This window comes from Xiphophorus hellerii, chromosome 7 (assembly GCF_003331165.1).
Source record: "Xiphophorus hellerii strain 12219 chromosome 7, Xiphophorus_hellerii-4.1, whole genome shotgun sequence".
NCBI lineage: Eukaryota > Metazoa > Chordata > Actinopteri > Cyprinodontiformes > Poeciliidae > Xiphophorus > Xiphophorus hellerii.
The window spans coordinates 16,089,947-16,108,209 of record NC_045678.1 but is presented as its reverse complement, the minus strand read 5'-3'; the positions used below and the strand labels follow the sequence as shown (position 1 = coordinate 16,108,209).

Below are 18,263 nucleotides of genomic sequence, written 5' to 3'. Positions count from 1 at the left end.
ATACATTAAATTCTAACATTTAACACTGAAACTGGAAGACATTTTACATATGCAAAATAAATAAAACAAAATTAATTATAAAGTCTCTAAGCAAAATGTTCCATTAAAAAAACAAATAAAAAGGAAAAAAAAAACAACAAAACAAAACAATGGCTAGATGAGGCCAAAGTACCAAATCCTTCTCTGAACTGAACTGATCTGGAGAGAGGCCAGAAGGTGGCGCTCTGGTGTTTCTAACTAAACAGTCAGTTTGGTTAGAAACTAAGCTTTTTGTTTTCTCTCTAATTTTTCTCTCCACAGAAGCCACACCTGGTCTGGTGTTGATTAGTTGTGGTTGCTTCCTGGAAAAGTGTATTGGCTGACATGATGCTGCCATCACCTAACCGTTCTCCCTCTCCTTCTCATTTTCATGAACATAGAAAGTTCTCCTGATCAGTTGACCTGTTGTTGTGCCTCTGCTCTGTATTCTCTCAGCTTCAGTCGTTCGTGGCAGGTGTCTGCTAGTACTGAGCCCAGTTCTGCTTCTGCTGGAGGTTTGCTCCTGGTAGAGGGGAGTTCTTCCTCTTCACTGTTGCAACATGCATGCCCTGTATGAGGGACTGCTGTAAAGTCAACAACACAACACAGGCAATTTGCTGCCACCCCCTGCTAGTCAGGGGGAGTGAAAGCCATAAGTAATGACCATACAATTGGTTGGATTGTACTTGGTACAAACTTTTTAAACTACTTTATAATTAAGTGAACCTACTGAATTCATAACTTGGATCAATAGTAATCTGACTAAATTGAAATGACTTTTTGTAAAATGCCTTGACAACAACGTTGTTGTGAATTAACTTTTATAATTATAAGCTTTGAACCTTTTGGTATCTACTTTTGGGGTTTTGAGTGTTTTGGTATCTACTTTTAGGTTTTTTAATGTTTTGGCATCTACTTTTAGGGTTTTGAATGTTTTGGTATCTACTTTTGGGGTTTTTAATGTTTTGGCATCTACTTTTGGGGTTTTGAACTTTCTTGTATTGGTTGTTGGGGTTTTGTTAGTTTTTTATATTGTTTATAGGTGGGGCTCGTTTGTTAGTTTGAAAGTTCAATTTTATATATTGCCAATTCACAACAAATGTCATCTCAAGGCAACCTACACTAAACACTAAAACTGTGAAGTAATTTTAGTTCAACCACAAGTACTCCAATTTTTATAGTACAATAAGCTCAACTGATTATCAAAGTAGTTTAAAAAGTTTGTACCAAATGAAAACCAGCAGACTGTATGGAGTCATTACTTACAGCATTCACTCCATCTGACCAGCAGGGGGCGAGAGCAAATCGCTTGTGTTGAGTCGCTGACTTTACGGCAATCCCTCATACAGAGCATGCATGTAGCAACAGTGGAGAAGAAGAACTTCCCTCTACCAGGAAGAAACCTCCAGCAGAACCAGAACTGGGGTCAGTACCAGCAGCCATCTGCCATGACTGACTGGAGCTGAAAGAATACAGAGCAGAGACACAACAACAGGTCAACTGATCCAGGAGAACTTTCTATGTTTGTGGAAATGAAAAGGAGAGGGAGAACGGTTAGGTGATGGCAGCATCATGTCAGCCAATGCTCTTGTCCAGGAACCATCCAGAGCTAATCAGAACACCAGACCAGGTGTGGCGCCTATGGAAAGAAAAATCAATGAGAAAACAAAAACAGTTGAAATAAATAATGTAGTACAAACAGAAAATGACAAAACAGCACCATAAATACTGACGGATCACAATAAACTAGTCTAAGCCTTATAATAAATGCCATAACCATGGTAACGCTAAAATGATGCAAGAACACACTCTCAGAAAACAATATACATTAAATTCTAACATTTAACACTGAAACTGGAAGACATTTTACATATGCAAAATAAATAAAACAAAATTAATTATAAAGTCTCTAAGCAAAATGTTCCATTAAAAAAACAAATAAAAAGGAAAAAAAAAACAACAAAACAAAACAATGGCTAGATGAGGCCAAAGTACCAAATCCTTCTCTGAACTGAACTGATCTGGAGAGAGGCCAGAAGGTGGCGCTCTGGTGTTTCTAACTAAACAGTCAGTTTGGTTAGAAACTAAGCTTTTTGTTTTCTCTCTAATTTTTCTCTCCACAGAAGCCACACCTGGTCTGGTGTTGATTAGTTGTGGTTGCTTCCTGGAAAAGTGTATTGGCTGACATGATGCTGCCATCACCTAACCGTTCTCCCTCTCCTTTTCATTTCCATGAACATAGAAAGTTCTCCTGATCAGTTGACCTGTTGTTGTGTCTCTGCTCTGTCTTCTCTCAGCTTCAGTCGTTCGTGGCAGATGTCCGCTGGCACTGAGCCCAGTTCTGCTTCTGCTGGAGGTTTGCTCCTGGTAGAGGGGAGTTCTTCCTCTTCACTGTTGCAACATGCATGCCCTGTATGAGGGGCTGCTATAAAGTCAACAACACAACACAGGCAATTTGCTGCCACCCCCTGCTAGTCAGGGGCAGTGAAAGCCATAAGTAATGACCATACAATTGGTTGGATTGTATTTGGTACAAACTTTTTAAACTACTTTATAATTAAGTGAACCTACTGAATTCATAACTTGGATCAATTAGTAATCTGACTAAATTGAAATGACTTTTTGTAAAATGCCTTGACAACAACGTTGTTGTGAATTACCGTTATAATTATAAGCTTTGAACCTCTTTGTATCTACTTTTGGGGTTTTGAATGTTTTGGTATCTACTTTTGGGGTTTTGAACTTTCTTGTATTGGTTGTTGGGGTTTTGTTAGTTTTTATATTGTTTATAGGTGGGGCTCGTTTGTTAGTTTGAAAGTTCAATTTTATATATTGCCAATTCACAACAAATGTCATCTCAAGGCAACCTACACTAAACACTAAAATTGTGAAGTAATTTTAGTTCAACCACATGTACTCCAATTTTTATAGTACAATAAGCTCAGTTGATTATCAAAGTAGTTTAAAAATTTTGTACCAAATGAAACCCAGCAGACTGTATGGAGTCATTACTTACAGCATTCACTTCATCTGACCAGCAGGGGGCGAGAGCAAATCGCTTGTGTTGAGTCGTTGACTTTACAGCAGTTCCTCAAACAGAGCATGCATGTAGCAACAGTGGAGAAGACGAACTCCCCTCTACCAGGAAGAAACCTCCAGCAGAACCAGAACTGGGGTCAGTACCAGCAGCCATCTGCCATGACTGACTGGAGCTGAAAGAATACAGAGCAGAGACACAACAGGTCAACTGATCCAGGAGAACTTTCTATGTTTGTGGAAATGAAAAGGAGAGGGAGAACGGTTAGGTGATGGCAGCATCATGTCAGCCAATGCTCTTGTCCAGGAACCATCCAGAGCTAATCAGAACATCAGACCAGGTGTAGCTCCTATGGAAAGAAAAATAAATGAGGAAACAAAAACAGTTGAAATAAATAATGTAGTACAAACAGAAAATGACAAACAGCAGCATAAATACTGACGGATCACAATAAACTAGTCTAAGCCTTATAATAAATGCCATAACCATGGTAACGCTAAAATGATGCAAGAACACACTCTCAGAAAACAATATACATTAATTCCAAAAACATTTAACATTGAAACTGGAAGACATTTTATATATGCAATATACTAAAACAAAATTAATTATGAAGTCTCTAAGCAAAATGTTCCATTAAAAAAACAAATAAAAAGGAAAAAAAACATAAGAAAACAAAACAATGGCTAGATGAGGCCAAAGTACCAAATCCTTCTCTGAACTGAACTGATCTGGAGAGAGGCCAGAAGGTGGCGCTCTGGTGTTTCTAACTAAACAGTCAGTTTAGTTAGAAACTAAGCTTTTTGTTTTCTCACTGATTTTTCTCTCCACAGAAGCCACACCTGGTCTGGTGTTGATTAGCTGTGGTTGCTTCCTGGAAAAGGGTATTGGCTGACATGATGCTGCCATCACCTAACTGTTCTCCCTCTCCTTCTCATTTCCATGAACATAGAAAGTTCTCCTGATCAGTTGACCTGTTGTTGTGTCTCTGTTCTGTCTTCTCTCAGCTTCAGTCGTCCGTGACAGGTGTCTGCTAGTACTGAGCCCAGTTCTGGTTCTGCTGGAGGTTTGCTCCTGGTAGAGGGGAGTTCTTCCTCTTCACTGTTGCAACATGCATGCCCTGTATGAGGGACTGCTGTAAAGTCAACAACACAACACAAGCAATTTGCTGCCGCCCCCTGCTGGTCAGGGGGAGTGAAAGCCATTAGTAATGACCATACAATTGGTTGGATTGTATGTGGTACAAACTTTTTAAACTACTTTATAATTAAGTGAACCTAGTGAATTGATAACTTGGATCAATAGTAATCTGACTAAATTGAAATGACTTTTTGTAAAATGCCTTGACAACAACGTTGTTGTGAATTAACGTTATAATTATAAGCTTTGAACCTTTTGGTATCTACTTTTAGGGTTTTGAACTTTCTTGTATTGGTTGTTGGGGTTTTGTTAGTTTTTTATATTGTTTATAGGTGGGGCTCGTTTGTTAGTTTGAAAGTTCAATTTTATATATTGCCAATTCACAACAAATGTCATCTCAAGGCAACCTACACTAAACACTAAAACTGTGAAGTAATTTTAGTTCAACCACAAGTATTCCAATTTTTATAGTACAATAAGCTCAGTTGATTATCAAAGTAGTTTAAAAAGTTTGTACCAAATGAAACCCAGCAGACTGTATGGAGTCATTACTTACAGCATTCACTCCATCTGACCAGCAGGGGGCGAGAGCAAATCGCTTGTGTTGAGTTGTTGACTTTACAGCAGTCCCTCATACAGAGCATGCATGTAGGAACAGTGGAGAAGAAGAACTCCCCTCTACCAGGAAGAAACCTCCAGCAGAACCAGAACTGGGGTCAGTACCAGCAGCCATCTGCCATGACTGACTGGAGCTGAAAGAATACAGAGCAGAGACACAACAGGTCAACTGATCCAGGAGAACTTTCTATGTTTGTGGAAATGAAAAGGAGAGGGAGAACGGTTAGGTGATGGCAGCATCATGTCAGCCAATGCTCTTGTCCAGGAACCATCCAGAGCTAATCAGAACACCAGACCAGGTGTGGCTCCTATGGAAAGAAAAATCACTGAGAAAACAAAAACAGTTGAAATAAATAATGTAGTACAAACAGAAAATGACAAAACAGCACCATAAATACTGACGGATCACATTAATCTAGTCTAAGCCTTATAATAAATGCCATAACCATGGTAACGCTAAAATGATGCAAGAACACACTCTCAGAAAACAATATACATTAAATTCTAACATTTAACACTGAAACTGGAAGACATTTTACATATGCAAAATAAATAAAACAAAATTAATTATGAAGTCTCTAAGCAAAATGTTCCATTAAAAAAACAAATAAAAAGGAAAAAAAACAAAAGAAAACAAAACAATGGCTAGATGAGGCCAAAGTACCAAATCCTTCTCTGAACTGAACTGATCTGGAGAGAGGCCAGAAGGTGGCGCTCTGGTGTTTCTAACTAAACAGTCAGTTTAGTTAGAAACTAAGCTTTATGTTTTCTCACTGATTTTTCTCTCCACAGAAGCCACACCTGGTCTGGTGTTGATTAGCTGTGGTTGCTTCCTGGAAAAGGGTATTGGCTGACATGATGCTGCCATCACCTAACTGTTCTCCCTCTCCTTCTCATTTCCATGAACATAGAAAGTTCTCCTGATCAGTTGACCTGTTGTTGTGTCTCTGCTCTGTCTTCTCTCAGCTTCAGTCGTTCGTGGCAGATGTCTGCTGGCACTGAGCCCAGTTCTGCTACTGCTGGAGGTTTGCTCCTGGTAGAGGGGAGTTCTTCCTCTTCACTGTTGCAACATGCATGCCCTGTATGAGGGACTGCTGTAAAGTCAACAACACAACACGAGCAATTTGCTGCCGCCCCCTGCTGGTCAGGGGGAGTGAAAGCCATAAGTAATGACCATACAATTGGTTGGATTGTATTTGGTACAAACTTTTTAAACTACTTCATAATTAAGTGAACCTAGTGAATTGATAACTTAGATCAATAGTAATCTGACTAAATTGAAATGACTTTTTGTAAAATGCCTTGACAAACAACGTTGTTGTGAATTAACATTATAATTATAAGCTTTGAACCTTTTGGTATCTACTTTTGGGGTTTTGAATGTTTTGGTATCTACTTTTGGGGTTTTGAATGTTTTGGCATCTACTTTTGGAGGTTTGAACTTTCTTGTATTGGTTGAACACTGGGCCAATTATTTAAATTCATTAAAAGTAAAGTAAGCCTAAGCAAAGCCTCCTGCTGAGGATTCAAGTTGTGGCTGTGGAGAGGAAAAGCTCCCCTTTAACAGGAAGATTTTCCAAAAAGAACTTCCCTTTAACAGGAAGACTTTCCAAAATGAGGCTAACACTGCACCAATTATTTTAACTGGTTGACAGGTAAGTAAGCTAAATCAATGCCTCATATTTAAGATGCATGTAGTGACAGTGGAGAGGGTAAACTTCCCTTTAACAGGAAGAACCCTCCAGCAGAACCAGGAGTTGGCTCTGTATGAAAGGCCATCTGTCACTACCCCCGGGGGATTTGAAAGGACAGAATAAGGAGAGAGACAGAAAAAGAAAAAGAGCTGCTCCAGGAGTGTTTCTATAGGAGAAAAGAATGTAAGTTGTAGTAAAGCTCCTTTGGTGGCTTTATCTATGAGGAAAAAAAAAGTTATTTACAACAAAAGGTCCACCAGTTGCTTAGTCTAGGAGAGAAAATGGGTTTAAACAAACTAAAACACTGAAGGACAGGTCCCACTCGATCTTCTCCAGAAGGAAAACCTGGAGTTCAGCTGAAAAACTGCAAATAAGAGATGGTGGATTACAGTGTGAACATTACCTCTGGGACCTCCGGCCTGCAGCTCCAGGAAATCTCTCCATTGTCCGTCGTCATCCAGAAGAAATAAAAGTGAAGAAATGACGAGGCCACGCGTTGTTTCGGCGCAAAACGTAATCGGTTTTCCGGTTTAAATTGAACGTAAATTAAATTTGCTTAGAGTTATTGAATTATTAAAGTATGAACCCTAAATTTCAAACTGAAATATTAAATAGGTACAAAAAAAAAGTATGTATGTTGAAGACCTCATTCACCCAAAAACATATTTGACATTCTTTGGAAAGATAAATATTAACCTAATGCAGCTATACCAATGTCAACATAGCCACATTATATTAGTACTAATAAGTAGGTATGTTATCAAGGATTGTCATTGTGATATTTACAAAGCCTAAGCTGAATCACTTCCTACAGCCTCTAAACTGTATTTGCCAAATCTTTGGCAGACTTTTCTTTCACATCACAGCTGACTTTGAGCCAGGAACTTCAGATTCTAGTTGCACCTAAACCTCCACAGGTCACAAGACCCCAGCAACTGCTTCAAATACTAAAAATTCAAAGACAGAAGGATTTACAACAGCAGAATCCTTCTCAGCTCATTGACTCTCAGCAGAGAATCAAACCAAAACCAGCACACCAAGAGGCCTAGCGTTGGCCTTCAGCAAACAACGTTAGCATCAGCAGCGTAGCATAGCAAAACCCGCAACAGCTCCTACCCTGAGATGTCTTCTGGACCCGCCATTGGAACAGTTCTTTGACTTAACCAACCTTTGATGGGTCGGGCGGATCCGCCAGGCACCTTGTAGCGATTCCTCAGCTTGACGGAAGCGATCCTCAGCTTGATTGTAGTACATCCATAATCGATCAACTGCTAGCCATCCTCAGCTTGATTGTAGTACAGCCATAATCGACCAGCTGCTAGCTCCAGATGCCACTTTATCTCCTCAGATGTTTCAGGGACGCCAGCAACCAAACAAAGCGCCGCTGAGACGCCATGGTCGGGTATCTCCTTTTGTGCTGCTCTGTTTAGACACAAAAAATTGCTTCACTAATGTCATCGGTGGAAAAAAACAAACAACTTAGAATAAGGTTTCCGAAAAATAACTTACCGAATAACCAACGCAGCGATTTCAAACACGACGCTTCCGCGGCCTACTTGCCATCACTGCGGCCTACTGCTAGGTCAAGTACAAGGCCTCAAACTAGGCCTCGATAAACAGACACGATTTCAGTCGTAAGGCTGGGCGTCCACTCGGATTTCGCGTCTTGGGAGATGAGAAAGTATAATTTTTAATCCAGGTCCCAAAGTTCATGAATATCAAGACCGACAGTTTTGTGTCTCTATGCGGCCAGGTGAAAGCCGCGTCTTTTTAAAAACGCTCACGGAGAAGCTGCGTCATATTTTTATCCAGCACTGCGCATGAGCGTCACGCTCATTAATAACAAAAATAGTATGGCAGGCCGTTTTAACATATATTTGGTTTCACCGCCCTTACATTGCAGATATCTCAAATTGTTTTCTCACTAGACGTTTTAGTAATTTAAGATATCTCTACTTATATTTTGACTAGACAAAATACCTATTTGAGATATCTCTAATTACAAAAACTAAACTAAATTCTCCAAATGAATTAGAGATATCTTGAATTACACACCTTTACTAAAATTTAAGGTTCTAAATTCAAAAACGCCTATGGAGCCAAAAGAGCTGGTTCACTAAAAAGAGCCAGAATTCCCACGCTGCCGTGAGTCCCTGTCACTTCCCCGAGCTCAGACAGGTGGCCTGAGCTCGGGGAACCTGATTCACACAGTAACCTGATTCAGAAAACCTCATCTGTACACAGAGACCCCACCTTCAGGAATAAAAATGTAAACTGATCTTAGAATTTTCAATTCCCAGACGAAACATTGGCTAAAACAAAAACAAATACGTGAAGATTGATTTATACAGACTTACATTGTTATGGAGAATTAACTTTCTCTGATATACATTCTGATATACATTTCTATGTTTTTCTTGCAGAAATTCAAGGTAGGTGTCTGTGTATATGACAGGAATTTTTAACTTTTGATATTACTGTCTTTAAATAACGGTACAGCCAAGAAATGAATTTTGTGCATAGGTTAGAAAGCCTATGCACAAAACATGTTTTTTTTTTGTTTTTTTTTTTTGCTACATGTTTTTCCCACATGTAACATTGTTTAATGTGCTGTCCTTGATTAAATAAATTTGAACTGAACTGAACCCCATTCGGTGTCCACAATGAAAATGAATCACGCATGCGCTAAGCTGCTTCTCGTCAGATTTTCCTACCGTAGCACGGATAGACAGCTATCTGTGCTATGTGACGTAGCATCGATGTACGCATGCGCATTACCGCAAGGTAGGACAGATGAATGGGTAGCACAGATAGTTAGAACACCGGGACACCGGCTGCCAATCTCCTGCAGTAATCCTGCCCTGAATGTCACAAGGGCCGATTCTGACACACAGAAGAGTTCATAACAGGTGCTCTCGCTGTGTTTCCCCTTCTATATCTCTCTGGGACATAGCCTGCAGAAGCAGCTTGCTGGGTTTGCTTTGAGTGTTGGGGCAATGGAAACTCTGAATAAGGAGAAGGAGGATAATCCGTCAGCCACAGCTAATCTTCTCTCCAAGATTTTCTTCTGGTAAGAAAAACTGCCCTTTCCCACTGACAGTGTGGCGTGACCTGAGCTGAACAGAGGGCTTTGCAGAGTGCATGGGCAGTGGACAGTGAAGAGAGCCTTTCCTGGATGTGATAACAGGTTGCTGCAGAGCATCACATTAGGGAGAAAGTTCTGTTTTTTAGCATTAAAACAATATTCCACTTTAATTTTAGGACAAAAACAAGCTTGAGAAAGGAGTTTATGTACAAAGTTAACTTAAGCCCTTCATTGGGCTAACTTTATTTGTGTTGTCAACATCGTTTTATGTATAGATGTCCTTTTATTAAGGATTTTTATATTTCCATTTGCAATAACAATAATTATAAATTGCATTAAATTATCTGCTTTAACATTCTTGTACAACACTCATATCAGCTGTTATTGTTGAAATATTGGTATTGTCAATTGTCTTCAAGCATGAAATTGAAAAAAACAATTTTTTTTTCAAATGGTATCTTCTTTAAATGACTTTTCCATACTGCTGAAATCAAATATTTACATGCACAGTATAAAAATGCACATTTTTTCTCACTGACTGACATCAACACAAACTAAACTTTTTCTGTTTAGGAATTTTGGCCCATTCCCTTTGACAAAACTGCTGTCTTTCTCACACATTTCTGGCTAACTGGGGTCACATATGTTTGAGGAACTTTTTTTGTCTGATTGTTAGTTTCTTTTACTTATTGTTGTAAAAATAATTAACACGCGGCCATATTTTTTATTCTTAGCTGGCTGAACCCCTTATTCAGAGTTGGGTACAAGAGGAGACTGGAAGAGGATGACATGTACAGAATTCTTCCAGAGGATGGATCTCAGCGACTTGGAGAGGAACTACAGCGGTAACACACTAACTTATATTTGTTAGTGTAAAAGTATCTGTAATCAGATGCAGATATGGTAGTCAATAATCTTAAGGTTATTGAACTAAAAGAGTCAATACAACTTATTAAAGACATCTCTAAAGGTAAAATGTATATAAAAGTATTTTATTTAAATTATGTTTTGAGCAGTTTTAGATTGAGTTGAATTTGGATTCTATAGTAATTTGAATTTGAAAGAAATTTAGTGGGTTTTTTTTTTAGCCACAAACTCTGCTTTGGCAGATCCACCACAATGATCCACCATTATAGTGTTATTACCCTGTTCTTTGTGGAATCCTGTAAAAAACGGCAGGCAGGCAAGGCATTTTATTTGGTATTTTGTTGCTGAAAAACAATTCAAAATTAAGAACAGAGACATATCCAATCCAAATCTAGCACTCTACCTTGCCACACAGGACCGATGTGGTGTGCAGAATACATACAAAAACATTGAAATTAAAAGTTACATTACATGGATACAAAACATAAAATAGTAAAATAAATACTTTAAGCACACCTATAACCAGCCATGCAATCAAACCTAAAATAAATAAATAAAATGAAGTCAAAATATAATCTTGTGTCAAAAGTCAACGCAAAAGGTGAGTTTTAAAAAAAATATTCAAAAGCAGTCTGATGTGTTATGGTTAGACAAAAGAGAGATTCGAACATTTTATAACCACTGCAGCCCCTGTGCTGTGTTGGTTGCATTTAGGTCATTCCTATCTTTATTTGCCTTCCCTTTATTAGACTTTTTCAAGACGTATTCAAGTGTAGAAATCCTCCACTGTTCTCTGTTTCTGTAATGTCCTCGCTGTGCCTGTGCTCTGGTTGATTGACCCACACAAAACTTAACTAATAACTATGTCAGATTTAGATCCCTGAGGCGCTCTGGAAACCAATGCAGCATTAGGGCTCAGGGCAGTAGGAGCTTGAGTTAAAATTTTACTGTTAGCTGTTAATAGAAGAAGGTGTATTCTCAGGTTAAATTAACTTTATTTTCCATTGAGAAAGTTCACTTGTCATAGCAAAACAGAGACCATTTTCTACTCCAACTGCCTGACATTAAGATGTCAGAGCTGAGATGTAAGAGCCTGCACCTCTTCCACATACGGCAGAGGCTGCTTTCTGTGAGGAAGTGTGGCCTCAGAGGGAACATTGTGCTTGGAGAAGAGCCCACCTATATTTAGACTGTACTTTTCAAACTCGTACATGGGGGAAAGCTTCTTTCCTACTGCTATCATAATAACTCCTGTGTTAGCCAAGGATATGTTTGAAGTTAGAGATTGCGTTAGTCAGATTTTTTGCGTTGGAACAAAACTGAAATAGGATGCATTTCTTCAGCAGAAACAAGGAAGTTTGCCAGAGCTGATTGGATTGTGGCTTGAACTAAATACAGGATTTACATACATTTCGAACAAAATACCTTGAATACTGTGTTGTTGTAATGTGGTAAAATATAAAAAATGTAAAGGTGGTATGTTCTCAAACAAAATCCCATTATTGTTTCTTACTGTGAAGTCAGGGGTACGTCAATGTTTAGCATAACACTGTCCCTTTCAGCCTTAGTTCAGTTTACTCATACAGTGCTGAGGCACATGACAAAACAAATACATTAAGTATATATTCACCACTATATATTCAGTTCAGTCGAATCATATAAATTCAACTCCAATTCAATCTAAGTTTTACTTTGCTGTTTAGAGATTGAACTCAGTACATAAAAAGGTACTTATAGGCAGCCAAGTACAAGACTTTTAAGTCAGCGACAGATTAGGTGATTCTTGTGAAATACATTAATTAGGCACATAAGGTCGTGTTGCTATTGATGGTAATGGATTGGTAATTTTTCACATAGTGTAGATTGCTACTTCTGGAGTGTTTTAGACAGTTTACAGAGATAAGAGATCAGAATTCAATTTAGTACCCCTGTAAGTGCACAGTTTAGAAATTGAAACTAAATTAAGAACACATTTTCTTAGATATCATAAACATAGATCCAAACAAATCTCGATAATGACTTTTTGTTTTTCTTTTGTTAAGGTTTTGGAATCAAGAAGTTGAGCAGGCAGTAAAAGATCTGCGGCCACCCAGCCTTGCCAGAGCTCTCATCCACTGTTACTGGAAACCATACTCATTAATTGGGATGTACATCTTTATAGAGGTAGAAAGAGTTCATATGCCATGAATACTTCCACATTATATATCTTTGATCTAAACCACTTCATTGTAGTTCTGACTGTATGTTTATAGTAATTGTCTTGGTGGAAGGTGACCTCCAACCAGCTTTCCAGTCATTGCTGAAGGAAACCATCCCCTCAGCATGGCACTGCCATCACCATGTTTCACCATGGGGATTATATGTTGATTCATTTGCCTTCCACTTTACAGTTATGGACTACTTTGTGTTGGTCTACAACATAAAATCATTTAAAAGTACATAGATTTTTGTTCTGAAAAAATGTGAAAAAAGTTCAAGGAACAGATACCTTTTCAAGACACTGTTTGCAACAAGCATTTCTTTTGTTTTACAATTGTTTTGTCTATTAGGAATTTATCAAAGTCATTCAGCCAGTGCTTCTTGGGAAGCTAATCGAGTTCTTTGAGAGCTACGACACTGCTGAGCCAGCTTTGGTCTCTGAAGCTTACAGCTGTGCTGCAGGCATTTCATTGGCCACCTTAGGCCTAGCTCTGCTTCATCATCTGTACTTCTACCAAGTCCAGCGGGCTGGCATGAAGATTCGCGTGGCCATGTGCCATATGATCTATCGGAAGGTCAGTCGTCGTGTTGTTCCGCAGGAGAAATGTTACCTTCTGTGCTGAGTTTATTCTGTAGACTTGATTTGATACCTTTGTTCTGCAAAGGCTCTTTGTCTCAGCAGCTCAGCAATGGCTGAAACAACCACAGGGCAGATTGTGAACCTCTTGTCCAACGATGTCAACAAATTTGATGAGGTAACTCGACATTCTATACCTAAATATAGTTAGATCAAATCACAAGATTATAGGTTTTAATTTGATTTCTTTAAAAATCATAAGACATTTAGAGAAATTGTTCTATATACAGATGCACATACATTTGTTGCTACCTTTAAAAAAAACCAACTAGATAATTTTTCTTTGAAACTGACAAACTTAAAGATGCAAGTTAAACATTTTGTGTATTGAAACTGGCTTCTATGCAAAAAATATTTCCTAATTATTTTGTGACACCATGTTTTGTAGCTTCCACAACCAACATGTTCTGTACTTCATAATGAGGCATTAGCATATGCCAACCAGTAGTTCATCCCCTTCTTTCAGGACAAACTGCTAGAGATATCTCAAGTTCATAGACAGCTGTTACTTCACTGCAGTTTTTGCATCTGTCTAACGATTATCAGTAAGGTTAAGGTCTGTGTTCGTGGAGGGCCATTCACAAATACTCTAATGGTTATTTCTCTGTAATTTCTGCTGTGCACTCAGCTGCATATTTTGGGTCATTAGCCTGTTAAGAGACCCAAGATCTGCAACTGAAGTTGAGCTCTCTGACGCTGGACAGCATTTTCTTCTGAAGGGTGACTTGGTCGATTCATGACTTCATTGATCGCTGCAAAGATTTATGATTCAGAGCACCAGATGCAATAAGGCTGCTGTGAAAGGAAACCAAACACCCTCCATGTTTTACAGTGGACATATTGTTATTTTCTTTAAAAACTTGGGCTTTTTCAAATGTACACTTAGAGCTGATGTAACCGCTCTTAAAAACATTCTTCAGAAATGTTTTTAAGTTCTACAAAGTACGCAAGTATACATTAGAAAAATTTTTGTTTATATAGTATATCAGCCTCCTCTCAATCTCTCTTCAGGTTACCTTATACTTGCACTTCTTATGGCTTGGTCCTCTTCAAGCAGTGTCCGTGATTTTACTGTTGCTGTATGTTATCGGACCATCGTGTCTTGCTGGAATGGTGATCCTCTTCATTCTGATGCCTATACAAACCACGTTTGGACGTTTGTTCTCCAGGCTGAGGTTTATTTTGGATCAGTTACATCTTGGTTTGATCGGTCTATAAAAGGCCTTGTCTTGTGTTGCATTCTCTCCATTTCTGCAATTTGTGTCTTTCTTTTCAGGGCTGAAACAGCAGCACTAACAGACGAGCGAATCCGCACAATGAGTGAAGTTATTTCTGGGATCAGAGTTATAAAGATGTACGGGTGGGAGAAGCCTTTTGGTGCACTTGTGGATGAAGTCAGACGGTGCAGTAGAGTTTGTTTTTCACTCAATTTTCTTCATAATTTCTTATGATGCAAATTTCTACTCTGCAGCAGAGCAGCATCACATTTCAACATGCCCTTTAGTCAGATCTGTTATTAATTTTTCAAAGCAGTATATCATGCCATTATTTTTCATTTGTTACAGAATGGAAATCTCCAAGATCATGCAAAGTTCCTACCTTCGTGGCCTGAACATGGCGTCCTTTTTTGTGGCGAGCAAGATCGTCATCTTTTTCACCGTCTGCGTTTATGTGCTCACAGGAAACAGGATGTCGGCCAGCAAACTGTACATGGCCGTTTCCCTCTATGGGGCAGTCAGACTTACCATCACGCTCTTTTTCCCCTTCGCCATAGAAAAGGTCTCAGAGTCTCTCATCAGCATCCAGAGGATACAGGTAAGGGCAAAAGAGATGGAAAACATAATCGCTCCTCACAGAAACTTGATTTTTCTCTTTTTACAGAGTCAAGCAAATGCCTTGAATAAAAGAGACTGAAAAATGCTAGCAGCAATTTTCATGAGATCTCACAGAAACTAGGTTCAATTGTACATTTCATCTGTTCATGATGAACATATTTATTGCTGCAGATTTATAACCAATGTTTCATTGAAAAACTGCAATTTATTTTTTTCCTTAAGAAATTTCTTTTGCTAAATGAAGTTGCACCTCAGCATCTGGGAATGCCTTTGGCAGAGAGAAGGGACTGCATGGTTAAAATACAAGATCTGAAATGCTACTGGAATAAGGTGAGAAACACAAGGAGGAACTGCACTCTCCTTTCTTTTCTTGGGCATGTGACTCAAATGTCTTTTTTTTATTTTGGTTTTAACTATACCTGCTATCAGCTCATTTATTGCTTAGGTTATGGAGTTTTCATCTTATTTGGTCCTTTATTGCAGAATCTTGAAGCACCAACTTTACAGAATGTGAGTTTCACAGTGAAGCCTGAGCAGCTGCTGGCGATTATTGGGCCCGTCGGAGCTGGAAAGGTCAGGTCTGTTTTTACAGTTTCACTCTTGTTTTTAAACCTTGAAATAATTTAATAATAATTAATTCTACACTGAAAAAATGTTTGTTGTCTTAATTGCCTCCAAACTCGCATCTTTCCCTTGGTAAAAAATAAATCAATAAATAATTTCAGGGGTGTCAGCCTTGTCATTTAAATCTCAAATTTGTTTCATATCAGTCCTCACTCTTGAATGCCATACTGGGAGAATTGAGTCAGGAAACTGGTGTGGTCAAAGTCAAAGGAGAGGTGACCTACACATCCCAGCAGCCGTGGATTTTACCTGGCACGGTCCGTAGCAACATTTTGTTTGGCAATGAGTTCAACCCCAAGAAGTATGATCGAGTTCTAAGAGCCTGCGCCCTCAAGCGAGTGAGAATGAACCCTGATGTTCCTTATTATTACATGTTTGACTGTATTGTTATGCTCTCATTAAACGATTTGGTTTCATTTGTTGTCTTATTCTGAATCTCGCATAGTGAGTCTCAGTAAATATGAGCTAGATATTAAGTCACCCCACCTAAAGTTGCTTCCCTCCTTTCTCAGGACATAGATCTTTTGCCTGGTGGTGACTTAGTCATGGTTGGGGACCGAGGGGTCAACCTCAGTGGAGGACAGAAGGCAAGAGTCAGCCTAGCCAGGTGTGCTGACTATTTTTAAAGTAGTTTACTTTCTTCTTTAGTACCAGTGAGACTGATAACCTTCATTTTTGTGGGCTTTCAGAGCAGTGTATCGTGATGCAGATATCTACTTGCTTGATGACCCTCTTAGTGCAGTAGATGCTGAAGTGGGCCGGCACCTTTTCGAGGAGTAAGTCTGATTATCAACATCTTACACTTATGATTAAAAAAGGATGTGCTCTTTTAAATATAGAGATTTATGGTTCAATACTTAATAAAATAAGCTGCTTTTCACATGGTTCTTAATTTTAGTTCAGTAGTAATTTTATAAAAAATTTCAACCAATTTTCTCTGTCCTTGTTTATTTAACAAAAAAGAAGCCAAAATGGAAAATCCATGTTAAAATAATTAAGCACGCTACATTATTACCACACTCCATCTTAATAGGACCTGTAGCAGCAATAACTCTCAATTGTTGATTTTTGTATGACTTTATTAGTCTCTTGATTTATTTTGAGGGATTTTTGACCACTCTGTTAAAAGTTTAAATTGTTTTTTTTTTTTTTTCTCTCTTACACATAATCTCCTTTCAGGTGCATTTGTGGACTCCTGAGGAAGAAACCGCGTATTCTTGTAACTCATCAGCTGCAGTATCTAAAGGCTGCAGATATGATTGTGGTCTTAAAGGAGGTTTGTGTTTTATAACTCTGCCATCATTAAACAATGTAAGGTATTTGGGGGGAACTTTATCCTTTGGAAATATCTATTGTCACAAACTTGCACAGTCATGCCAAATACTGCAATACCATCAAACAATGGTATTCTAATTTAAAGTTAACATACCAGGAGAATCTCATAGAGGCTCAAACCTAAATCACTTCATACCCTGTCAAGTTTCTGAGATTTTGAGTCTTTTGATGTTTTAATCAAACATTAAATTAATCCACAAATACTCTATCTTTTGTTCTTTTTTGTTTTTCAGGGCCAGATGGTTGCAAAAGGGACCTACAGTGAGCTGCAATGCTCTGGCGTAGACTTCACCTCCCCCCTCAAGGAAGACCAGGATGAGGAGAGGCAGGATATGACCCCCCTGCCTGGAACTGGCTCTTCCTTCCATTGCACCCTCTCTGACAACTCCTCCATGTCGTCCCTTTCCTCCTCTCGTTACTCTCTGATCGATGGAGGAGATCCCCTGACTTTGGTGAAGCATAACTCTCTGCTCTGCTGTGCATCGTTTTAGCCACTAGAGAGCAGCAGATACTCACATGTTCCTTCCTCACTGCGTGGGCCTGTTTTACATGGGTTGTTTTAGATGAATGCTGCTTAAACTATGGTTTCCATGTGTAGGCAGTGCAGCCGATAGAGGAGGAAAGTCGCTTGGAAGGAAATGTCGGCCTGCGTATGTATGTGAAATATTTCCTGGCAGGCGCCAACCTCTTGGTCCTCTTGCTTCTCATTTTACTCAATGGACTAGCTCACGTGAGTTTCTCTTCAATCAGTTAATTGTTTTCTTGTATCAAATATGTATTTTGCAAAAAAAATAAATGATTGCGTCAAGTTTTCTACATGTATATGGTTTTTATGTTCAATAATTTTATTTTTTGTGTGTTATGTTTAGATTACATTTGTTCTTCAGGACTGGTGGCTTGCACACTGGTGAGATTTCATGTCTTTTCACATTTTGAAAAACAATAAAACATGAATGCTTGCAAGAATTTGAATGGATGGTTTTGTAAGTCAGTCATATTTTCTCTGACTGAAAGTGGTTGAGGATCTCGTAGAAAACGCCTGAACAAAACTGTTTTACTTGACTTTGTCTGTCGCTTACTGAAACCAACCTTGAGCTTCACAATATAAATGTGTTGTGTTTGGTGCCCTGATGTTGTGTCTTTTTTCTCCCACTATCTTTGTTGTGTTTATTTT

At 38.7% G+C, this 18,263-nt stretch overlaps 1 protein-coding gene across 4 annotated transcripts in view; it reads left to right on the top strand.

The window, feature by feature from the left end:
* The first annotated feature begins 9,312 nt into the window (after window positions 1-9,312).
* LOC116723520 (multidrug resistance-associated protein 4-like) overlaps window positions 9,313-18,263 on the top strand; it is a 47,464-nt gene continuing 38,513 nt past the window's right edge. The window contains exons 1-17 of one of the 4 annotated variants that reach the window (XM_032568542.1): window positions 9,313-9,577; window positions 10,327-10,437; window positions 12,502-12,622; window positions 13,009-13,233; window positions 13,324-13,413; window positions 14,307-14,470; window positions 14,572-14,697; window positions 14,861-15,110; window positions 15,353-15,460; window positions 15,614-15,703; window positions 15,901-16,092; window positions 16,267-16,361; window positions 16,444-16,530; window positions 16,934-17,030; window positions 17,323-17,541; window positions 17,688-17,819; window positions 17,959-17,996. In XM_032568542.1, coding sequence (XP_032424433.1) covers window positions 9,504-9,577; window positions 10,327-10,437; window positions 12,502-12,622; window positions 13,009-13,233; window positions 13,324-13,413; window positions 14,307-14,470; window positions 14,572-14,697; window positions 14,861-15,110; window positions 15,353-15,460; window positions 15,614-15,703; window positions 15,901-16,092; window positions 16,267-16,361; window positions 16,444-16,530; window positions 16,934-17,030; window positions 17,323-17,541; window positions 17,688-17,819; window positions 17,959-17,996 — 2,219 coding nt within the window. In that variant the 5' untranslated portion in view covers window positions 9,313-9,503. The remainder of the gene's footprint in view (window positions 9,578-10,326; window positions 10,438-12,501; window positions 12,623-13,008; window positions 13,234-13,323; window positions 13,414-14,306; window positions 14,471-14,571; window positions 14,698-14,860; window positions 15,111-15,352; window positions 15,461-15,613; window positions 15,704-15,900; window positions 16,093-16,266; window positions 16,362-16,443; window positions 16,531-16,933; window positions 17,031-17,322; window positions 17,542-17,687; window positions 17,820-17,958; window positions 17,997-18,263) is intronic. The other 3 variants (XR_004339996.1, XM_032568541.1, XM_032568540.1) reach the window with 3 other exon arrangements.